Source organism: Mchenga conophoros, linkage group LG19 (genome assembly GCF_057382185.1).
Source record: "Mchenga conophoros isolate Kocher_MC1m ecotype Shallow Benthic linkage group LG19, M_conophoros_male_GT1.1, whole genome shotgun sequence".
In the NCBI taxonomy this organism is placed as follows: Eukaryota; Metazoa; Chordata; class Actinopteri; order Cichliformes; family Cichlidae; genus Mchenga; species Mchenga conophoros.
In genome coordinates, this window is record NC_140544.1 from 13,634,172 (window position 1) to 13,658,521 (window position 24,350).

The 24,350-nt window shown below is 42.0% G+C and overlaps 1 protein-coding gene across 11 annotated transcripts in view; it reads right to left on the reverse strand.

Moving 5' to 3' along the window:
- Positions 1-24,350, reverse strand: part of bltp1 (bridge-like lipid transfer protein family member 1) — a 74,105-nt gene that overhangs the window by 38,397 nt on the left and 11,358 nt on the right. For 7 of the 11 annotated variants that reach the window (XM_085257846.1, XM_085257849.1, XM_085257852.1 and 4 more), the window contains exons 13-48: positions 22,635-22,726; positions 22,333-22,450; positions 22,055-22,210; positions 21,321-21,418; positions 20,933-21,117; positions 18,753-18,859; positions 18,444-18,652; positions 18,061-18,279; positions 17,595-17,732; positions 15,837-16,013; positions 15,502-15,630; positions 14,779-14,898; positions 14,334-14,662; positions 13,453-13,703; positions 12,974-13,217; positions 12,316-12,807; positions 10,961-11,234; positions 10,738-10,875; positions 10,505-10,575; positions 10,039-10,212; positions 9,434-9,554; positions 9,146-9,295; positions 8,554-8,681; positions 7,988-8,190; positions 7,596-7,802; positions 7,260-7,471; positions 6,015-6,166; positions 5,500-5,650; positions 5,173-5,325; positions 4,766-5,006; positions 4,394-4,542; positions 3,521-3,752; positions 2,897-3,046; positions 2,668-2,739; positions 655-839; positions 49-224 (exon numbers count right to left, since the gene is read on the reverse strand). In XM_085257846.1, coding sequence (XP_085113972.1) covers positions 49-224; positions 655-839; positions 2,668-2,739; positions 2,897-3,046; positions 3,521-3,752; positions 4,394-4,542; positions 4,766-5,006; positions 5,173-5,325; positions 5,500-5,650; positions 6,015-6,166; positions 7,260-7,471; positions 7,596-7,802; positions 7,988-8,190; positions 8,554-8,681; positions 9,146-9,295; positions 9,434-9,554; positions 10,039-10,212; positions 10,505-10,575; positions 10,738-10,875; positions 10,961-11,234; positions 12,316-12,807; positions 12,974-13,217; positions 13,453-13,703; positions 14,334-14,662; positions 14,779-14,898; positions 15,502-15,630; positions 15,837-16,013; positions 17,595-17,732; positions 18,061-18,279; positions 18,444-18,652; positions 18,753-18,859; positions 20,933-21,117; positions 21,321-21,418; positions 22,055-22,210; positions 22,333-22,450; positions 22,635-22,726 — 6,403 coding nt within the window. The remainder of the gene's footprint in view (positions 1-48; positions 225-654; positions 840-2,667; positions 2,740-2,896; positions 3,047-3,520; positions 3,753-4,393; positions 4,543-4,765; positions 5,007-5,172; positions 5,326-5,499; positions 5,651-6,014; positions 6,167-7,259; positions 7,472-7,595; positions 7,803-7,987; positions 8,191-8,553; positions 8,682-9,145; positions 9,296-9,433; positions 9,555-10,038; positions 10,213-10,504; positions 10,576-10,737; positions 10,876-10,960; positions 11,235-12,315; positions 12,808-12,973; positions 13,218-13,452; positions 13,704-14,333; positions 14,663-14,778; positions 14,899-15,501; positions 15,631-15,836; positions 16,014-17,594; positions 17,733-18,060; positions 18,280-18,443; positions 18,653-18,752; positions 18,860-20,932; positions 21,118-21,320; positions 21,419-22,054; positions 22,211-22,332; positions 22,451-22,634; positions 22,727-24,350) is intronic. The other 4 variants (XM_085257855.1, XM_085257854.1, XM_085257848.1 and 1 more) reach the window with 2 other exon arrangements.

Here is a 24,350-nt window from a genome sequence, read left to right on the forward strand (position 1 = left end):
GGGATGGGTAATGCAACATGTGCCTGTCGTGTTTTAGGACAGTTTTACCTCCTGGATCGCTTGTTTTTGCGCTCCTTGGTGGTATCAGAGTCGGCAATGTCTGCTCTGAGGCACTCGAGGTTGCCGGAAAAAGACAGGTGCTCTCCAAAATACATCTTATAGCTAAGCGGAGTGGTATCTTGGGCCTGGATGCCTGTGTAGCTCAGTAAAGGCTTAAAAACAACCTGAGGGGATGAAAACAGACGATCAACGCACAGAAAAGAAGATATTTTTGTAGACACTTAACTAAAAGCTTTCTATCCGTCTGACATCTGCGTATGAAATTAAAATAAAACGGTGAAATAAGGAAATGGAAATCCCAATGAATGCCGAACGGTATGAGACAGGTGACATTTATATTAACACAGAATGATTCCTTATCAACAGACCCGCTCGATATTCAGCTTTTTCTAACTCGATAAACAAATCGGACTAATTGCAAATCAGTGTGAATTAGCTTTTATCTGCTTTAACGGCATCAACATAAAAAAGCCTAATTTAAAAACCAATTTCTGAACCAGTTCTAAAACTTATCAGTGAGCAGCAGATATCACACAAACTACCTGACTAATTCATGTCTAATTATAAAGTGTAAAAACAGATTTAGAGACAAACCTGAGCATCAGCCAGCTGAACAGCAGCTGGACACTGGTTCCCCTCTTCAATGTCGGCCATGTCGTCCTGGCTCGTGCTGTGCTGGGAATGCTGGGAGTGGGTCCCATCGAGGGTGTTCTGGTCACTGGACAGCACTGTGTTGAAATCTGAGGCCGAAGGGATGGTGGGCAGGTTACACGTCCCACCTGAGGGTGTTTAGCGCAGGTTTAGGATCCACGTGGATTAAGAAAAGCCGGCACACGTACAAGCAGCAGTGAGAGAGCAGAGCACTTTACCACTCCAGCTCCTCATAAAAAACATGTTGGAAAGAATTACACAGACAGCAAGAGAGAACGTTAAGTGGAACTTTACAGCCATTTAATGCACAATTTGCAACTGTAAACAGCCACATCACACTTACTTAATTTGTTTGTGAGAAACTGCTGCAGCTAATTTGCTGTGCTGTCATTGGCTCACACTTGGGTGACTACATAACGACGAACTTAATCATCTTTGGCACAAATCCGATCATTACACACTTACAAATGTATCCACAATTGCGAAGGTAACAAATGTTTTTCAGTCATTTGCATGGCTGATTCCAAGTAATAAACTGCTATTAAGAGAGAGTGAAACAAAATGCAGAGTGCTGCAGTTTGTAGCTTAGAAGATGAGTGGGAGTACAGGGTAACAGAGCGAGGGATAGAGTGGTGTTGTGAGGAATAAGAGAAATTTCAGGTCACTAAACTGAGAGTGTGTTTTGCAGGAAAGTACCAGTGAGGAAACAACATGAGCTTTTCTTACACAGCTTCACGCTGAGAGAGGCTAACAGGCTACCACATGACTTGAGGTGTATAGACTTCAAGACTCACAAAACAAAAAGGAGTCCTAGTACCACATAAAAATAGAATAGTAATAATAATCCTTTAATTGTCCCACAAGGAGAAATTTGGTCTTTGCAATGTGAAGGTTTTGAAAATACCTGAAATAGCACCAGTGGTACAGGTAAAAAGACAAGACACACTGGGGGCAAAGCGTCTGTCTGTATCTTATATATAACTGTTATACGGGTTCATCTTGGCACACCTGGATTACAGCCCCTTATCTACCCGAACAGAGGCATCGTTACATCCTTCCTCAGTAAAAATCTTTACTCCGGCTCCTACTACATCCATCAGAGGACGCTTTTTAGTCGCATCACTGACATTTCAGTCCTACATGTGTTCTGCACTTTGAGACAATGATGAATTCACACTGACCAAGTGGATGTTGCATGCCCAGGCAGCATTTTAATCTAAACCACACAGAGCATTTCCAGTAGTGAGAACACTTGACTTGGATATCTGTTGTGTACTACATGTAAGAAATGGCAACAGGGGCCTGGGCCCCGCCTTGTTTTTCTGATACGATCCAGAATTCAGGTGTGAGAACCGTTTGAGAGGCTTATAAGAACAAGACTAAACACAAGAAGAGACTAGCATGATGAATTTAAATTAATCACTCTAATTGGTGGGAATTCACAACTTTGGAGAGGCAAGAGACAGTAAAGCCTGATGGAGTTTTTAAGAGAACAACGACTCGTACATATAAGATCATGGAGGCCATGTCTTCCACCCTCATCCAAATATAGGTCACATCTGGCTTAAAAAAACTAAAAGACAAAACAAAACAAACAAAAAAACAAACAGCCAGAAATTCAGAGCTGAGGCTTCAGAAACGGTGTAGAACCTTTTCTCATTTCATTTTAGTCTCCAATAGCATGCCATACTTTTGTAAAACAAACTGGTTTCTGTCTTTTTTTTTTTACGAATTTTGCAGACTTTTGTGCTAATTTTGCAAATCGTGCAAACCAAAAAGGGGATGCAATTTCCAATTTTCTTTCATTGCAATAAATCAAAAATATCTCTCTAGTATATATGAAGGTGGTCTGGATGGCTAACAAACTAATGGGGGGAAATCACAAACTAGCTGCTAGTCAGCTAATTAGTTCAACAACACCATCAGCACAGCACTCAGTGACTACTTAGCCCTGACCTCCTTCTGGACTGTTATCTGGCAGCGGTTGGTACTGGTAGCAGGGGTTGACAGAAGAACCCAGTGAGGCTACTGAAACAACATTACAGAAAACTTTGAACTGTTACCGCAAGAGTGAATATGTTAATAATTGTTTTATCTATTCCAATATCATCATAACAAAAATGCATAAAATAGAGCATTATATAGCAAAACAAAATCATCCTCTATTAAGCTCATTGTGTCTCACCTGTCTGTAGACTGTTGTGCTGGGAGCGGTTGACCGGAGACTCCTGGACTCCAGCCCCCGTCTTGTTGCTCACAGCGTTGGACATCCAGTTGTAAAAGCTGACAGAGGAGGGCTCCGACAGCAGCGGGTGCTCAGTCAGCATGTCTGTCCCTAAACAAGGAGAGATTGAGAGTATATTGCATCACGGAACAGACTACAAAAACCTCGACATTACACTTGGATTGACTGCTGTTCATGCATAATTCATCTTTTACAGTCAGCACGTGGATAATGCGTATAAGGAGGTGTTTCCACAATGTTCCCACTTTCACACCTTAAAAACATATTCTAATCTATTTTTTACAGCTTTTATTTCTCATCTTTGTCCTTCTTGGGTTTAAGTGAAAATCTCTCTCTCTCTACATATTTGTTCACAGTGAGCTGGTGGCGGATTTAAGAGCACGCCGCAGTTTATTCATTACTGACATTGCTGAACAGCAGAGGTCACTGTTGGAACAGAAATGCAACTAGATTGTTTGAAGCTGTGATGAAAATCAAGTTCAAGCTAATGATCGACTTTTACCAGAACCTTCCCCATACTGCAGTTAGCAGCGGTACAACAAAATAGCAGTCGAGTGCGAGCACCTGTGCGAGTGAGCGAGCTGCTCTTGGTTGCGGTGGCGGCAGACGGCTCGTTCCTCTGGGGCGTGCCCTCCAGCAGATTGTGCAGACTCCGAAAGCTGCCCGTCAGGTTGCTCAGAAGGCTCTCCTTCCTGGGGCTGTCCTTGGCTGGCAGGCCTGCGCGGCTCACATGGGCGGGTGAGTCAGCTGCTGTGTCACCGCTGGTGTAGCTCAGCGACTGGTAGGGATGCGAACCCTGGGTATGACAAATGTACAGATTGCTGAGAGGAGTTTGTGTTCACACTATATAATTTTTTCCTCAAGCTGCCAGAGCCCGTTCTAGTTCAGCGACAGGTGGGATAAACTTCGTCTGGCAACATTATGAACATGGCTGAACCTAAAGCTGAGGTAATACTTTTTAGACAAAAGAGCCGAGTTGTCTAAAAAAGAAAAAAAAATACTGTATAACCACATCACACTTTAATTTAGGAGAGAGGAAAATGTCACCTCGTCACTCAGTGTTAAGCTCTAATCCCTCCTGGCTTTCCAAAAGCAGAATCACCTTCATACCACAGTCAAGACAGCACAATCAGTCTGCAGTGGAGAGCTACTACCTTTGCAAAGTGTTTATGTAAACCAGACTATCATTATGCAACCTTGGATTTTGAAATGTCAGAAAAAATAAAACCAAAAACAATGACTCTCTGCAGAGAGTCATTGAATCTCTCACGACAACCTAAAATTCCTCATTTCATCCAACCGACAATCCAAACGTGTGAAATCCACAATCTCTGAAGATTTTTTTCATTACAAGAAAGTACGTCCATCTGTTGTGCATCGTCCATCTTTACAGCCTGCTTTGTATACGAATGCATGACATAAAACCGAAACTCATACCTTTATTCTGAGCACAGACTCGTTGTGTGTATGCGACTTGGAAAGTTTCCTCATGATCTCCACTCCGCTCACAGGACCAGAGTTGGCTTCCTTCGGTGGGGGGCGGCTGCATGCTACCTCCAGCAACATCGTGTGTTCACTCACTGTGGCTTAAAAATAACAACACAAAATAAAACTCTGAAAAAAAAAATCCTTTAAAGAGGTTGAACAGTCTGTCACTCAACCCCAGAGCTCCTTTCAGCAAACTAGTGGTATCAGTCTATAACACATCTTTGCAAACACTGACAAAGGTCAAGAGTTTCACAGCCCATCTGTGGCAACAGATGGGTGCCTCACAATATTATTAGCACTGTGAAAGCTGTAGTTTCCCACCTGCATCGAATTCAAATTCAGCTCCATCTGCGCTGGTGTCACTCTGCAGAGCAGCTCCATTGTCCAGTCCCAAAATTGTGTCACCCTGGTTCTGCTGAGGCTCCTTGGGTTTGGTAAGCTGGTTGGGCCTCATCAGACCAATAGCCTTGAAACCCTGAGTTACCACGATGAATTTCATCCACTGCCTGGCCAATGCTACCAAACCTTTCTTTAGAGTGACCAGGGCTGGAACCCCATCATTCTGGGGTAAAAGGAGAGGAGAGATCAGCGCCACTGTTTCACACTCACAACAGATTCATTTAAATAATGCAGAGAAGACAAGAGAAAAGAGACGTTTGAGGCTACACTACACATGATCATGTTATGATCCTGCAGCAGTGCAACAGAAGAGAAGGGCTCGTACTAACCATAGTAGCTTCCTCTATGACGGAGTAGTCAGCTTGTTGCAGGTAGCGGTGCAGGATGTTACAAAGCATGCAGGAGGGGTTCTCGTGGAGGTAGCGGGCTCGTTTGGTCACGCGGTTGTACTTGCTCCTGATCGGGATGTGGATGCTCTTTTTCTGTTGGGGATTGAGAAATAAATAAATAAATAAATAAAAGCATCTGTTGCTGGGAATTATAACTGTTTTAAATGTTTTTTCCATTATATTAAGCTCACTTAAGAAAATGTTTTGAAATAGCAATTCAACCAGGAGACCCTACACTCCTGATGTATACACATATGTGCTCCTAACCTCCAGAGCCTCGGTCATGATGCAGCCCATGACTGCACAAACACGTAGCGTGCCCTCCATGTCCAGTTTCCGAAGTGACGATTTGAGCTGGTCAATGGGAACCAACCAGGCGCCAATGGCAGGTGTGGCTGTGCTGAGAAGATTCAACTGCCTATAAACACACACAGACACAACAGTCACCTTAATAACCACTGCTCATTACAACCAAAAATATAATCAGACTTGTGCAAAGTTTATAGGTTAAAAGGCACTGCATTTAAATTAATATGCCTGCAACTGCAAGTGGTTAAGAATTGCTTTGTTTCTTTATTTTCTAGTGCAGATGCCAAGCACAGTAGGCTAAATAATGAGGAAATTCACAACTCAACTTAAAACTAAAAGAGAATGACTAATCAGTTTATCGTGCTTCAGACAGACGATGATGAAAAGTGGCTGACGTAAAGAAAAGAGCTGGTGTGATTTTAATACAGCTTTTCTGTACAGTATATAGTCATACAGGCATCACAGAGCCCTACCTGGAGATGGCCTGTGAGGCGGACCGCACATTGGTGGGAGCAGCAAAACTGAACCAGATCTCTCTAATGGTCAGTTTCATGCTGCTGGAGTCAGGCGGTGGGGGCATGAGAGGAAGGTCTTTCTTCAGGTCGTCTGATTCGACCCCTTCGTCCTGCAGAGCAGAAGTGAAGAGGATTTAACAGGAGGTAATGGATTTATGGCTCTCCTCCATGTAGAGCTCCATTTCCTATCACAGATCATTTTTCAGATTCAATAAAATGTATGCAAGGTTGTTGTATCTTTTTTTCTCGTGGGTGAGAAATAAGTTTGACTTTTTTTTTTTGCACATATCTGAACATTAATTTTATTGTTTTAACTTTCATGTGAGCAAAACAAATCTGAATCAGACTGTTGTCCATTAAAGACAGCAGAGCTTTTGCACTTTTTTATGACACTGTTAGCTTGTTGCCTAGTTGTTCAGGATAAATTCTATAGTGATGATACATATCCTGCGAGGAATATGGAAATGAACACTTATCTGACTTTGATTCGGAGCATTAAAATGATTCTGACTGAAATCTATTTTCAGAAATAAAGCCCCTGTGAGGAACCTGCACAGTGCTCCACTCCCTCTTCATCAAGAGCGTGGGGGACAAACTGTAGATACATGTTTTTCACAGCATTTGTTTGTTCCTGCGAGTCTTCCATAAGAAACGGTGCAACAGGATCCTACTGTTTGCTTTTTTTGGTTTATTTTTTTGCCAGATCGGAGCTGATGGCACTGCAAAACAGTGTTTGATTCTGAAGCAAAGTCAGACTGATGCGTTTTTTGCCAGCTTCACTCGCTTTTCGGTCCTCGGGCTGTTTCATGCTTCTGCAGAAAAATTTAAGCATCACATCTGGAAACACCTGTCGGCTGTGAAAATTCTGCCTGCCTGCTCAAGCAAGATGAACATGTTGTGTCTTGCTGTTTCTCACACTTCTGCCTTTTAGATGAATATCTCACTTCTTCAGTAACCTCATCTTTTCAATGCAGCTGCCCTTCAACCCCCTTACAAATGCATTATTGTTACAGTTTATGATTTTGGTTAAACTTCCTGTTATGCTGTTTATTACCAGAACCACTTTGGTATCACTCTTTATTGTGCAGTGGCCTATATCTTACTGTCATGGCAATTAGTCGTTTCACCGTAACCAAAAAGCCATCAGAGTTATGCTCATTTTTTTAGCCACTTCACAGGTTAGAAGACTTTCTGGTTTCTCACCTGGTCGTCTGAGTCTGAGTGCTCATTAACATCAGAGGCTGGACTGACAGCATCATGTGGGAGGTTGTCATCAGACATATCAGTACTATAACCGCTTCCTGTCTGAGAGCCGGTTGAACCGTTGGACTTTGACATTCCTGTCTTCCCTCCTGCGTCTGAGCGCCCCATCACACCGAACGCATTGTAAAGAATAGCTCCTGACTGACGGCCCCCTGCAAAACAAGTGTAACACATTTATAAATGGCTACAGAAAAGCCGTCATCTAAATCAGAATATTCAGATTTCCAGGAGCAAACTTAGTCAGGATATATGTTTAAGGAGCCTGCATTGACTTACCTTTGACTGTGAGATTCTCAATGCCACATTCAAACATGATCCAGCCCCATTTCTCCAGAGATGCGGCAGAACGGCCCAGATCGCCTGCTGTTGCCTGGGCATCAGTTTCATCCACCAGTGAAAACTCCTCCATTTCCTCCAGGCCAAAGAGAACTTTGGACTTCTCAAAAGGAATTGCTGTGATAGCACATGTGCCAATATCTACAGCTGAAGAAGAAGTAACACAACTATTAGAAAATGCTACAAACCTTATAAAAACAACATGTGCTAAAATCCAGCGAATCTTGATAGCGAAGGTCAAATAAGAGCAAATCTTTCCACATCGTTACACAGCGTTGTAACAAAGAGGTTGGAGTGATGTTCAAATAATACTTCTGTTCTGCAAAGCCAACCTGTGGAGTCCAGGCCTCGGAGCTGGCTGTGGATTCGGTGGATATTAAGTCTTGCAGCAATCTCTTTGCCTTTCTCGATGCCAGCGTTGGAGCGCAAAGAGCCCGAAGACTGAGGCTGCATCTTAGTGGCTGAAGCGTACTTCTCAAACATGACAGAGGGTCGGCCATGCTCTGTGGTGTTGGGAGTCTCTTCTACAATTCCCCTGAAAGCAGCAGCGGAAAATGTGCATGTTAAAAATCTTTATAATGTAAATTTAGTTGATTTCATACTCTGCACATCTCCTGTTTTTAATCAAACAAAAAAAATCTGAATTAGGTTGAATTCTTAAATCTTACTGACCTAGCACTCCTAAAAAAAAAAAAAATACATATACATATATATATATATATATATATATAAATTATTATTATTTTTTTTTTAAAAAAGCAATCCAACAACTAAACGTGATGGAGTGTGTCAAACGAGGATATTTGCCCCGGGCATACACACTCCAAAAAGCTTAGTCACTGTAAGACTGTAAGCACACAAACACATACAATGTCATGACAAGAGCTGGAGGCATTACCTGTTCATCCTGAACTGGGTGGCAATCCTGTCAAAGCATAGTGCCACTAGAGACACATGTGTGACACTCTTACTGGAGCAAGATGGTGACCCTTCCTCTACAGAGGCCTGCAGGAGGCAAAGGTTCACCTGCACATAAAAGACAACAAGAGAAAGAAACACAAATCCAACTTGAAGTTAAATGCTGTGTGGGAAAAACATTGCTCTTCAAAATCAAACATTCAGAAATACTTGTGTCCAGAATAACAAGACAAAGTATGATAGTAGTCATTTAAGTAGTCATACACATTCCATTCAGAGGAATTGTAAAATGCTTGTATAATCTAATGGCGTCTGAAACTTCGGAAAGGGCCATGTTTCCAAATCTATAGCTCCACAGTAAAATGAAAATAATAAACAAGCAGCTAAATAACACTAAGCTGTTATTAAAATACTCCACATTAAAATCAGAAACTACTGCATATTCATTGTTTCAGTATAAAGGGATCTGCAGTAGTGCTCATGATTCTGTGCTTGCTCCTGACCCCTTGTGGCTAGAGCATATTTTTTAGGACAGCCACTGGCCTCTCATTATTCTGGGTCACAGGTCTCACCTTGGGGATGGACACGTTGGCTTGGAGGCCCTTGATTTTCACATTATCTGGTTTGACGGACAGGTCTGTCTGGCCATGGGAGATGTTTAGGGAACCAGGGGTCGTGCCCTCCGTCTTGGACAGCTTATGCTCCTGCTTGCCTGTTTGGCTCTGTGTGGATCCAGAGAGTCAACAGGCAATAAACCCCGCTTCTACTCACTTTTAAGCTAAGGCAGAGATTTTATTAAATCTCTCAACATTTTAAATGTTAAGCTGTTGTTGCTCTGCGCTGTGACTTGCTGTACTTACAGACTCAGTGACGGTAGATTTGCTGATCTGATAGGCTTCATTGAGGACTTTCCCGTGCAGGTCATCCAGAATAGCTGCTGGGTGTCGGATGCTTGCAAAGTGGGCCATGGACTCGATGTACCTGAAACAAACCAAGTACACAGAGCTATTAGAAAACTTCTAGTTTTATAGAAAGAGTTGATACAAGTTTTATCTATCTGCAAAAAACTGTAAAGGCTCCAAACTCAACAAGTGATTAATGTCTTTTAGAACATTTCCAACCCAGTGCTGCTGGCCTCTGGCAAACTAAAGATTCCCACTGCTAAACAATCAAGAAAAGAACCAGACTCTGAAGCTCTGTCAGCAGAATTTTAGATCCAAGTTTCATTGTGCAGAGGGATTAAACTGGCTTAAGGTCAAATCTTAGCCTCAGGCTAAAAATAACCGGAAACTAAGAAAGTGCAGTGTGAGAAAGAGTTTTTTGGCAGTCATGAGATTATCTTTATAATCTGGTTTTTCAGACCAGTATTAAAAACCCATTTCTAAAGGAGATGTGGCTAATGAGGCAGCCTGACAACAGAAATGTTCCAGGCCAGCTAACTCTGTCTGATAAGCGTCGTAACTACCTGTCCAGGGATTCAGCCACAAGAGGTGTGAGCACCACGTTGATGGCTCCTTTCACCTCCACAATGGCAGTGGTTCTGGTCTGAGCTAGGGGCTGCTCCAGAGACCAGTCATCTGTGGTTGTGTCCTCATCTGTGTTCTCCATGGCCCTCTTATCCAGGGGTGTATACGGGGTACTGTAGAGATATGAAGAAAGCTTAAAGCAAACATAGAAGAAGCTGCAACCTCAAAGGACTGCAACTTGTGTGTTGTAGAGTATAATTAGTAATGGTGGCTGACACATTACTGGCTGATAAAAAGAAAACAATGCCATGAAGCTGAGCGGCAATACAGTAACTTCATAATTAAAAGTTATTGGAAAAATCTATGATTTTAAAGCAAAAAAAAAACAACAAAAAAAACCAAAAAAAAAACAGCCCACACGTTCCTATGAGAATTTTTCAACTGATAATGATGAAGGTCAAATACCTGTTGTTCTCACCCATCAGCTGAACACCTCTGTCTAACAGCAAGCTGGCTGAGAGGCCGTGCTTTATTACCTGTAATGTATAAGAAACAGGCCCATTCTTAAACTGATGGTCTGAGTGAATAATGGACATAGAGGCACAATGCCAGCATTAACAGCATTACAGAGGAAATAATACATGTGGACTGAGTCAGTAATCTCACTACATGAAGACTAATACTATTAAGATAAAGACCTTAAAGCTTGGGATGGAGAGCTGGTCAAAAGAGCCAGAGCTCTCCTCGCTGGTAGGCGTGTCCAGATCAAGGGGGCGATGCAGCGAAGACTTTGAGGTTCTTTTATTGGTGGGTTGTTTGACAGACCAATTTGAGACCTAGCAGAGGTAAAGTTAAATATAGGGATAATAATCAAATCATAATGTCAGGCTATAGATGAACGAATTTTCCATCAGAATTTACCTGGTAGTGGGCTAGGTAGTTCTGGTAACACGCCATGACGTGAGGCTGTCGAGTTACCGGGCCCGGTTCCGCCATCTTTTCTGCCTCCACTGAGCTTTCCTCCTCCATTGCCAGGGCTGAGACAAAGGAGGCCTGAGATGTGTGGCTGGGCAGGGGCTGAGGCGGCAGTGGAGGGAGTGTAGGAGGCATCGGCAGAGGACGTGGTTCAGTGATCAGCTCCCCATTGAGAACGTACGTGAGGGGACCCTCAACACTGTGGTAGATGGAGCTTCGGCTGTGGCAGGACAAAATATGAATAAAAAGGACTTAAATTAATTTGTCAAGTGATTAAAAAGATGTCAGTGTTTTGGTGCAAAACGGTCTTTCATTTCATCTAAAAGCAAAAATCCTTTGAAAGCTTAGTTGTGAACCAAAATGTTGAGAACGTCCGTGTGCAGTTTTATGCTCTTGAATTCAGCTTTATGCTTTCATAGTTTCCACGAGTGAAACTTTTCACGAGAGCGAATTGATTATTTATGTTTTCGTGGACGCTGTATCAATCAAAAAAAGCGTGCTGAAATCAATGCGAGGGCAATTTAAGGCAGCAGAGAAATGAGGAGGTAGTTTCAGAACGAGAGCGAAATCCAATTTGCGAAACATACCTGCAGTGAGTGGCTGCCGTGGATCAAACATCTCATTTGTTCAAATCCCCTCCATGACGTTCAGCCGTGCATGCATGATTGAATCGCAGTAATAAAATAAAGCTGCACCGTATTCAGCTTCAGGCCAAGTTGCTTTACACATTGATATTTGCAACTAGTTTGGTATTAAAGATAAAAATTGCATAACACGGTTCAAGTATTCTAACTCATAGTTGAATCGAGCCATTTTACAATCATTGTAAAGATTGAAGGTCTTCTAGTTACTTGTTTTTAAAAGGTCTCTGAATTTGCTTCCAACTCCAGCTACCTTCAAACTTCAAGTGAAACCACTCATTCTCTTGGTGTATTTCAACAGAGTTTGAATCTTAACATGTACAATATATAAATTCTCTACAACTGCTCATTATTATTATTTAAAAGGGGCAGCACTTTGAAAGAAATGCAGCAAGGTCAGAACTTTTCTAAACAGGTCATTAATTCATCTGCTCTTAGAGAGGAGAAATGAGAGACTCTTTGATGTTACTGTGAGCTGTCTTCAGTCTACCATCTCCTTAATCCCCATGCTTAACCTTGTACATGATCTGACCATGCTCTTGCTCTCAAATTTTCAAACTCTTTAACTTTGAGAACTTTTGCAAGCTTCCCTGGGGCTTAGCGACATTTGGAGAATATTGCAAGCTCCATTTTCTAAAGTATGTCATCATCTCATCTGACCTGTAGTTCTCCATGTGATACGGTGGCTGCTGAGGCTGCTGCATCTGCTGCCTCCTCTTCTTTTTGCGTCCTGGGTAAGTCCCCGGTCCCTCGTCAGCGCTGCTGATTGGCTCAAAGTCCTCAGCAGCGGAGAAGTAGGCCTCGCTGTCGGCCACTGACATGCTGGAGTCGGCAGAGCGGTACTGATGGAAGGTGTTCGAGTCCGCTGATGGCGTGAAGGGAAAGGAGCCGTAGCTTCTACGCTGATGGGGGGAATCCAAGACGTTCTCATCGCTGCGGGAAACCTCGCTGCTGAACTGCACGCCTCCAGACAACACCGGTGGCGGCTTATCTGTGAAAACGGCCGCCGACAGGCTCTTGGTGCTGCCCAGCCGACCAGAGTGCACAGAGGACTGACGCTTGAGAGGAGAGCAGAGGGGTGAGCGCACTGAGGAGCGGTCCTGGGAGCTGTTGGGTGAGACCGGTGATACTTCTGGGACTTCCCCTAGGGTGCTGCAAAGAAACCGGGGAAAATGCAGCATTCAGGAGGCATGACAGGAAATATATAGAGGGAAAACTTCAACACTTTATATCTAATACATGAACATAACTAGAAGAGTTCAATATTTGGGGTTCAGAATTTTTGGACCACAGTAAATTGCATGAATGTGCTACTCACTCAGCAGGGCTTTTGCCATTCATGGGGAACACGCGTTCCTCTGTGCTTGGCGAGGGGGAATCTCTCTCTCCTGCCAGTAAGGGTAAGGCAGCACTGGAGGAGCTGTTTTCTTCAGAGGAAGAGGCCGAGCTGTGGGATCGTTGGGGCACCTGGAGACTCAGGTGTTGCTGACCATGTCTCTCAGGCAGCTCAGGAGGCAGACAAGGAGAGTGTGTGTCTGTTTTCAGTCCAACCGCCTTCCCTCCTAAATGAGAGGGATTAAAAAATGTATGTACATCAACATATTGCTTATCTAAAACACCCTCAGTCATCGAACCTTGGACAGAAAAGGAAACGCATTCTTCCTGCAGGGTCTTGTTTAGTCAGAGAGGTTCCATTTCGTTTGCTTATGAATTAAAAAGATTGCAATTATTCTTTGTTTTTTTCCTTAAAAGGAGAGTCACTCTTGTTGATAGTAGAAAATAAAGAATAAATCTTACCATCCACTTTGGGCGTTTCCTTTGTAATGATACACTCCCCAGGCTGTAGCAAAGATTGGCCGTAACACATGTCTGACTCGGTGCTGGATGAAGAGAATGCAGATGAGGAGGAGGGCATCAGATCTTCTAGCTTGAAGAAGTCCAGCCCCATGTTGGTACCTCCAAAGAACCTGCAGCCACCGAGGCAGCCACAGCGGTTCCTGTTTCGCTTGTTCCGAATGCTGGCATCCTCTGGCCACAGGAACCAGAGTCTGAGGAAAAGAGGAGTGAATAAAATAAGAGAAATTGAGTAAATAAGAAAAATAGTTTTGGGGCTCTCTTTCTTAGCTGAAAAAAAAAAAAAAAAAAAAAAGGGGGTTTCTTTCCCTGCTGTACGCCTGATTTTATCCAGTCATTCATACTGGGACCTTGACAATAAAATGTACCTGTAACATTTACCTACAGTAATAATACACATGCTGGAATATAAGACTGAAAACAAAGCACTTCACTAGCACTGGTTCCTTAACAGATTCTTAATTATTCCATTCAGAATCACAGCAAGTGACCAAAACTCTAGTCTGATATCATGTTTAATGAGTCAGGATACTGTAAATGACGAAATACAATGAACAACATGTAAATGAGTTGAATAGCTTCACAACTGTCTCAGTGACACATTCTAGAGGAGTGTGATTCAAAGTGTGAGTCAGTCCCCCTCTGAAAAGAAATGTCAGCTTTTACATTCTCCAAAACCTGCAATTATTACTGGTCTCCCATTTATCTCATGGGTGCTAGTGACCGCACTGCTGGAAAGCTGAGATAAAAAAAACAAATTTAACTTTTTTCTTTTTTTAAATAGTGGCTTGGAAAACAAAATGCTTAGATTTGTTTTCTTCTACCTTTTGGTTTGAGCATCGTGCAGTTCCAGAAATTGCCTCTGCACTTCACATTTGGCTGGGTGGTCAGCAGCCAGGGCAATATCTGCCGTGATGAGGTTCAGGTTGACTGCACCCGCCTCCAGCCAGACAGAACGTCGCAGCAAAGGCGGCTGACCGAGACCCAACGGCTGACCCGGACCTTGACCCTGTCCAGCCGGCTGCAGCCTGGTCACTTCAGCGTGTTGTTGTTCAATGTACTGCCGGATGTTTACATCCTGCACCACAGCGCTGATGCCCTCGCCCACTGCCTGGTTGTGCAGGTTACAGTTGGCTACACGAATAATGCCCGTCTGGAGGTGGGGAAGAAGAGAGAAAACAGAGAAGATCCTCAAAAAGTATAGAAAAAGAAACATTCTGAAGTTAAACAGTTATAGCTTCAGAGTTTTGGTTTTTTTACGCTCATTACCTTGATACTGGCAGCACAGCCATGCTCAACAATGAAGAGGTCAACTCCATCCATGGCCAGGCGGGTCATGGTGTACTTCAGCTCCTCGGATGTGCGACAGTGACCGGGGAGGCAGCTCAACTGAAAGACAACCATCATTTAGTAGCAGAAACTTTTGAACCTTTACTAAAAGCCAAGCTGCTGTTTAGTGTTAGACTATGCTTTAAATACTGCTGCACAGCCTGTAGACACAGTGGCTTAGACACTAATGAGGGCTTTTAGGCAGCATTTTCAAAAATATCCTTGTTAGTATTCGTATACAGACAAGACACTTTGTGAGACATGTTCCATCATTTTATACATCATGGTGCTGTGTATGTACAGCTGTTCCAAGCAGATAAATAGATACGGGTTAGACTTTTTTCTCAGACTTTGTTTTTCTGTGAGAAAAAGTGCACTTTCTGAGTCATGCATCATTAAAGAAAGGCTCAAAGTGGTCTCAGTTTATTTTCTGGTCTCATTTGAACATTTCATTTCACAAAGGACAGCTCAGACCAGCATTCAAATCTCACAAAAAGCAGCCATCAGCCATAATGATCTAATTTAGCAGCTTCCAGTAAGCAATTCAGACACACGACTGCTAACTAGTTCAAACCGGAGCCTGACAGCAGAGAAAGTGAAAATGTGTTTAGAAATGAGTCTCAAATATCACGCAGTATTTCATTGTATGCTGTCTGGCTGCACCTTGGCATCGCAGATGCGACGATCAACACCGTGCTGGCAGATGACAGAGGGCTTGGGTTGTTCTAGCTGGAACTCCCGGGAGAACACGTGGAAAAGGAAAGTCTTAGCCCACTCAATCATGCTGGCCACCTAAATAATCACCACGAAAAACAGTAACAAGAAAATAAAATAGATACAGTGATTACGGGGGTTTGAAGCATGAAAAACATTACAGCACAGCACACTCTGACAAGCTTTTAAGTAAAAATTTGCACATTTCTTTAAAATTTGCAAACGCGGGTTTGATTTCTACTGTACTGGTGTTTAATTCCAGTTAATAAAACAGACTCACACACCTGTGGAACAGTGACCCTCCCAGTGAGCCCCCCAGCCTGCATATCAATAAGCCATGCATACTCCAGTGTGTCACTGCCCAGAGGAAGGCCCTGAGCGGAGAACATGGCATGGGCCCTCATCTGTAGGCCAGACAGACTCAGGTGGCCGTCTCTCAACACCCCATCAGCTGTGGGACGCTGTCACAAAAGAAAGGATTTGCACTTACAAAACCATCATAAATTGATATGACACGATGCTTTTTTTCCCCCTAACGTGTAACCTGTGACAACGTTCTTTAATAAGCCTCCAGATTTTCTGTATTCCAGATTTAAAGAGTGAATATTATCTAGCCAAGGGAGGGAGATGAAAACACATTCTCTGTTGAGGATTAGTGAAAGTTATTAACTCAGCAGCAAATAGGATCTAACACAGCTAAAGATTACAAATTCTGTGCAGTTGCACAATATGCAGCTGCTTATGTAAATATGCGGCTATAGCAAGCGCGATTCACATTATGCAACATCTACAGCAGCTTTTATGGTTTTTGAAGGACTGAATTGCCCTTTCAGCCTAAATTTTTAAAAAAAGTCAGTTTGTTTTTTTATTGCTGACTCAATTAAAATGCAAAGCCATATAGTTGCTTGACTTAAGTGGTTTCAAGTAATATCTGAATAAATTCAAGTTAATAGCAAAATTGCACTGAAAATACTACAAAACACAACTGCTGTCAGTTTAAAGGAAAGAGTGAAGAAATGGCAGAATTTGCTTAAGTTAAAGAACTTTGGCCAAATGTGATTAGTATGAGAAAAGTAAATTACACCAGCACCCTGGACGTCTCAGTTTATTGTCCACATTTGGGTAAACAGCTTTTGAAAAACACCTTCCAGTGTGGAGATTTTCACAAACTCAGTTTCTGCATTTACATGTGGACATGACAAACAAAGACTTACACCTCTCCTTATCTGACATCAGACTTTGCACTGTGTTACTGCTCCATCAGGCTGCCAATAGGCCAACATTTCTTAGGGGTTATATCATCACCTGTTGTTTCCTTGACAGAACTTGACAAAGGTGTTTGGATTTTCATGAGGACAGAGATTCTTAAACTAAAGCTGTATATCTATATTTAAAAAAAAGAAGAAGAAGAAGAAGAAGAAGAAAACAAACAAACATATATGTGTGTGGACACTAGGGCTGTGCGATATGACCAAAATCTCATATCCCAATATAAGACATCTATCATCCCGATAACGATATAAATTTTCTGTAAATATTTTAAAATATTTTAAAAACCACAAAGGTAGACATGAGTTGCATAGTATTCACCAACCAGTGATTAAGATCTACTTAATGTATCGAATTAGCCTGTTGTGACGATACTTAATCTTAGCTTGTATAAAAACAATCTGAAGGTTCAGCTGAAATACTGAGAAGTTGAGCAGATGTGCTCTAATGCTGTTTTAACTTCAGTTATTCATTTATGTTTACTCACTATAGCTGCATTAACATGATAAAGTGTAACTCTGTGCTCTCCTGCAGGACAGCCCTCTAAATAGGAATGTGGTCTGGGAGTCCAAAAATAGTGTAGCACTAAGATGCAGGTGCCTTGCGTCACTGAAAGGCGTAGAGGGAGTGAAATAGAAGAATTGTTTGCTGGAAATACACAAAGATGGGACTAGAAGTGTCTAAGACCAATCAGATCTAGTCTAATACTTATATATTTAGGAAACTCCATCAATCACAGGAGCCCAGCGTCAGCAGGTAGGTGAATCTAATACCTGGTAGTTGTCACTGACAAAGATGTGAACAGGGGACAGGAGCAGCTGAAGCTTTGTCTCCTTGTAGCCCTTTTTCATCTCAAAACACAGCCGCTCCAAGAAGCCGGATGGAGCTTCGGGACCCTCGCTGCTGCAGTGCTGTAGAGCCCAGATACAGTAAGCAAACATACTGAGTCATCAGCACAGACACACACTGATGGAAACCTACTGATCAAAGATAATTAATGTATATTATCGAAGGTATACAATCTGTCTACCTGATGCAAATTTACATTCTTCCATTTTTCTTTTACCAATTAAAACACAATATTTAGTAACTGATTACTATACTTTAAAAATGGCTTATTTTGTTCGTCTTACACTTGACTGTTTCCCACTGCAGTGAGCAAATGCTTCATAACCATATTCTGTGCACTAACTCTGCTCCCCACCCCTCGTTCTCAACTACTTGTGTCATCAGTCTTACCACTGGCAGCCGGCCGTGAACTTTGTAGAGGTTAATGAGCACGGTGATGTCCCAGGGCCGCAGGTCAAGGGGATGGATGTCTGAGGTTTCTTTATGTTCGCTGTCTTCCATTCCCAGTGGAGACCAGCCAAGGCCCGAGGAAGTAGAAGTGGACAACACAGGGCTCGACACGGCTTCCTCGAAGTCTGTGTACATGTCATCCTCGCCAAAATAATTTTCCTGTGAGAACAAAATATGAGGGGGATTAGAAAATTGTTTAAAAAAAAGGGCAACTTTTTCATGATTTCATTCCTCTTATGCTTACTTGGTGCTTATGTTATGAAGTGTCTATTAATAAATTGGTTCAGTGACTACATAGTAAGTCATAGTAAGAATTTCGGTACCTTGATGGAAATCAGAGCTCGGAGCAAAGGCCCATAGAGAATTATTTGAGAATCTGGTGACATTTCCATTTCCACATGAAGTCTGTCAGGGGGCAGCTCTGAGGGATCAGTGGTTGCCCGACTGTGGGGCGCTGAAGCAGATGTGTGAGCCACTGAGGTGTGTTCTGGGGGCCGCAAAGCCGATAGCATGGATTCCTCCATCTCAGAAACTGGGAAAATAATCAGAGCGAGGTAAAACAACAGTATCTACACACGAATGTAAACAATGATGACAGATTTTAAAGAACTCATACTGAGCAGTTAGCTTACATGACTGTTTGAGTTGCTCATCAGCCTTCTGGGGATAAATGGGGTGCCAGGTGTAGTCAATGATAAGCAAAAAGTTGGGCACACTCCAGCAATCTACCCAACCAGATCTGATGTAAGGACGAGAAACACGGACACTCAGAGCACAGTCATAATGCTTTATCACCATTTCAGATGGATTTTACACTTTATCGTTTGCTTCATGACCCGTTCATCCGAGGACACAGCAGACGCAGCAAATAGGTCACGCCTGATTTCTCGGTAGCACACAGCGTGCCGGCTCAGAAAGTATTCGATCGTAACCTCCCAGGGGGTTATTGGGTGTCTGACAGTGCTGCGCCTGTGGGTCATGTATAATAAATGATCTGGATGTTGGTTATCATGTACCCAGTGCACAAGGCATGTGCATGTGCTGCCTAAATAGCAAAGGATCTTTACAATCTCTTTAAACTCCCACTGACCGAGTGGTTTACACATTTGCATAACAAGCCCAGGCTCAATTCCTAGTTTGTCAACACTAATCTCACACAGCTCTAATGTGAGCAAAACACATAACCTGATGAGTTTTGACAAGTAAAGCATTTACTGTACAAAATATCACAATACAAGATAAATTTGAAGCTTGATAAATAGGTAAGTTAGCTTTTAAACCTTGCTACACATCCATACATACATCTTTGTGGGGCTAGGAGTCTAACCAGACCTTCGTCTCCTCAGTCACCTGCACCAACCCCTCTAACTGGACAGAGACTTTCCCATGACAGCCAAGAGACAATATCTCCAGTGTATCCTGGGCAGGTTTGCCACAACTGAAATACCTCATCTGGGGGGCATAGTACTCAGACACCTGAAGCACCTCAGCTGCCTCCTTTTGATGTGGAGGAGCAGCTGCTCTACTCTGAGCTCCTCTCGAATGACCGAGTTCTTCACCTTACTGCTAACCGAGAGCCACAGATACCCTTTGGTGAAAGCTCATTTCAGCAATTTCTTTCTTTCGGTCACTACCCACAGCTTGTGGCCGTACACGAAACAATAGATTGACCATTAATCGCAGTTTCTCTTTTCCCGCTCCGCTCTCTCCTCTCCACCTCAGACCAGTACAATGCTTGGGTAAGGCTTACACATATAAGAACATTTAGATAGTACAGCAGCAGCACCCCACTTCTTTATGTCATCAGAAGAAAACAACATCTGCACAGAAGGTAGAATCCTTTTGGAAACAAGTGCTGTGACCAGATGCAGGTAAGAATTGAGGCACTGTATTAAAACAAAGCTCCGTGGGGAGAGAAAAGGATAACAGTTGATGACAAGAACAGTTTGCTGCCTTTTTAAAAATGTGGGTATAAAATCTTTGAGGTTGTTCCACAGCAAACAAAACAAAAAGGAAAACATGTATCACGCCATTTCTGGATTCAAATCTTAATTCATGCAGTGAATAAACTAAAATAAATAAATAAAAAGAAATGGCGTAAAGAAAAAAAAGGAGACCTCAGAATCCCCCATCACCTACTTCAAGAAATACAAACTGAAGCTTTTGGAACAGCCCGCGCATTACTCTGCTTTGAACATCACTAAAAATTTGATGTGCAGCCCTTAAACATGTGCATGCAAGACACCCTAAAATATCTCAGAACACGAGATATGCAAGTAAGAGTGGTGATATTTCCTAAATCGAGAATAGAAACACCCTCGGGGGTTAAAACAAAAAAAACAAAAAAACAAAAAAAAAAAACGGAGGGTTTGCGAGATGTGATATCTGTAAGCTATCCACGCTTTTACAATTACTGTTCATGAAATAACAAGATATGACTGCAACAGTGCAAGGCTTATTTTTAATTTTTAATGTCTGTATTTACTACTTTTGACTTAAATGGCACACAACTGCAGCTTCATCTTGCATAAGATGTATTCATGCTTCTCAAAAGGTCCCTTTTCTGAGTAGAAACGAGCTCCATTAAAACAAAGTCTACTTCATGTCACTTCAAACCAACATGGCAGCAACAACTGATCAGACCACAGCATGAAAAGTGCAGGTTAGTGCTACTCTTACTTGAAATTACCACCTACTATCTTTTTACCTCAGAAGTAAGAGATGTTACGGTGGTGAGTCATCATACTCTTTGCTAACGCACTCACTTTGTTCCCCCACAACTAGAGAGAAATGATTCCTGGCCTTAACTCACTCTGCGCGGGTGATGTTCCTCCACCTCGACTTGGCGGCTTTGGGAGGAGGAGCTCCTTGATTCTCCCCCGGCATGAACATGTCTGGGGGCAGCTTCATGTTCTGGTAGTCTTTGGCCAGGGTGAGCAGGGGGCAGCGGCTCGGATGGCACTCTGGCAGGGAAAGTCGCATGTCTGTATCTTCCGCCTGAGGAGGACAAAGTACGCGAACATTAATGCACCTACACATCTTCTGGAGTCACATTTGTGAGTAAAGAGCAAATAAATCTGTATCTATAAAATACTGCTTTGAAATGTTTTTTAAACAAGAAAATCCTTTACAACTACATAAAAAAATAGTTCTCTATTGGATATTTATTTTTGGAATAAACTATAAACCGATTCACTCACCTTTAAGCTGAAGCGGGTATGGCAGGTGGTTGGAACAAACTCATTGAAAGGCAAAGTGAAGTCTATATTGAGCGTCTCGCCGCAGGCTGCTAGGTACACTATAGAAGATCAATAATGCAATTGATTAGTTTGCTGTCCTCCTAGGATTAAGTAGAGTATACATATACTGTAAGATGTATCATGACTTAATAGAGTTAAAATGCCTTGGACATTAGCTGCCAACGTTAAAGAGGTACTAAAGCGTCGATTGCCTTCGTGCTCTACCTGGATGTTTTTCTTATACTTATCTCACAGCGTAGACACGACAAGCATAAACAGCAGGTTTATTTGACACACTGTAGAACTGTATCACTGTTATTACAAAGGCTCTGTGTTATTTCAAATACACATAACTTCCTTTAAAATGACACACGCAGAAAGGTACAGGACATCGTTAAACACATTTGCAGTAAATATTCAGTATGAGGTTTTTAAACTTCTAGGCTTATCTAATTAAGCATCTAAAACGCCCTATCAGTCTCATCTTTTTATAACCGTACAGTACCCTTCATTTCATTTTAACTACTTTAACTTGCCGAGAATGAATGCTCGACCCGTAAAGTGACAGTTACTCAATGGCTGCAGCACCTCCAGAAAGCACAACTGCTCAAGATGTTTTTTAAACAAATTAAAAGTGATTTCTTGAAAACATTTCATTTAAAATGAACATCAGCTGTTCGGTGGATCTGTCTTACCATTCTCCTGTTGTTTGGTGGAACAGTCAATCCAGTTGTGTTGGTTTGCTGCCCAGATCATCTCAAACTGGTGGAAAAGGATCTTGAACTTCCAGGAATACGGCACAAAAGAGTAGATATCGGGGGCGCTGTCACTCGCCCAATCCTGGATCAAATCTAAAAAAGAAAGGGAAAAGAAAAAGTGATTCTCGTAGACACATTTCTTTCAAGATTGTTTGGGATTTCCTGATGTGTCAATACGCACATGGCCAAATAAAAGAATCTGAAATCTTGCTCACCAGTGAAGAAGCTTTTCTGGGCGTAGATGAAATGGTACGTGGCCTTGTACACCTCAATCTCACACTGCCACGACTGGGGCATGTTCCATACCCGGGGGTAGCTGGCTATCACGTGGAACTAAAAAATAAAAAAAATGGGAAAGACAAAACAAATTTTAACCTTTGAGGCGCCTTGTGTGTATGCAACACTGGTGTCTGCTTTGGCTCCGCTCTCCTTGAATGCTGAAGGAAATGTAATAACTTTCGAGAATCTCTCCAAAACGTCAAATGAAAAGCTTCGTTGCTGATTGCCTGCTACTTACAGCCAACATCTCAGCCTCCAGAAGGGTCCTGTACTGCATGCTGCTGGTGGTGTCCACATGAAGCAGCTGACCTTTGATGGTGGGAGAGTATCCTGAAGGCAAAAGCAATCATCTTTCAAAAGCTAGACCTACGGTTAAGTTCTTGGAAACACTGTTATTTACCAAAGCTGCTTATGTTAACTTCCGGGAACAGAGGTGAGCACTGACATAATTTCATCTGCTCTGTGTGACAAATCGTTACATCTCAAAAACTATGGGTGCTTTCAAGGTGAGACAAAGGTTTGGCTGTGGAGGAGTTTTATAATGTTGCTTTAGTTCATTGTCATTCGTTTATGCAGTTTTTCAGTCGTGCTGAGGTCTGAACTTTGACTGGGCCGTTGCAACCTTGATTCTTTTCTTTTTTAACTTGTAGTTTTACAACTGTGGTGGGAATGACTGTCCTGTTGCATGACCCAGCTGTTTGATGGCCTCACATTTGACTCTAGAATACTTTGGTATACAGAGGAGTTCATGGTCAACTCTATGATTTCAACGTGGCCAGGTCTGATTGTCCTTTTTACTCAGTACAAAACAATGATTCTGAATGATAAAACCTTAACTTTACAGTTACACAAGTCCTAAAGCAAATAGTTGTTAACAATGTTCCTCACAGGCCATGACTTAACAAATGTTGGCAAGCCTCAGTCTGTGTGCAACGCACAGAAGAGAGGAGCTGAGTAGTTGCAGCTTAGCATTGCATGGTTAACCTCACATACACCAATAAGTGATCACTTTAGGCAATCATTCAGCAATCTTTAATAAGCGATTAGTCATTTACTAAATAAGGAAGCAGGAGTTGAGTTAAAACAACTGTTATTTACTCTCGTTTAAATGTCTTCATTTTGTTTTTCAAACTATTTTTATATTTGTGAAATCATTCATAAGATTAGTGTTGTAATAAGATGCATTATGTAACTAAACTTTGTATTTAAAAGTTTAGTTACAGAAAAAAGGAAAAGAAAACAATCTCTAGGTCTTAGTAAGCTGAGTAATATCACAAAACAAAAGTGCACATAATGTAATTTTAGAATTTTTACAGTGCAATTTATAAGAATGATTTCCATAATAGTAAACCTACACTCTACACACTAACGTACCAAAGATTTTAATAGTTTAAATCATTACAGCCCCTAAATTGAATTTAAATTATATGGAGGATGTTGCACAATTTACTACATTGGTTCACTTTAAGAAAAAAATCATGTTTAGGAAAAAAGTAAATTATGATTTATTAAATAACTGCCAGCAGAAACTGCAAAATTAAATTTAGCACACTTAAACATTATTGAGAAATAGGGCTGCCACGATTAGTCGACTAGTCACGATTACGTCGACTATCAAAATCGTCGACGACTAATTTAATAGTCGACGCGTTGTTTGAAGCTTTGTAAGATCACAAAAGATGCAGGAATGAGTAGTAGGATTTAAGAGTGTAATAACTGACTGAAACAGAAGATGGCAGCACTGCGTGTACAAGGATGCCAGCTGCCGTTAAACCCCGAAGAAGAAGCTGTGTCCCATAATTCATAGCGCGGCCCAGAACAGTTGTCAACAATGGCGACAGCTAGTTAGTTTTAATATTACTCTTATTATTCTTTTTGGGTCACAAAGTAAAGTTTAACATATTTTCAGGCGAGAATGTAGCTGTGTAAACCTCAAATATCTGCTCAGTTTATC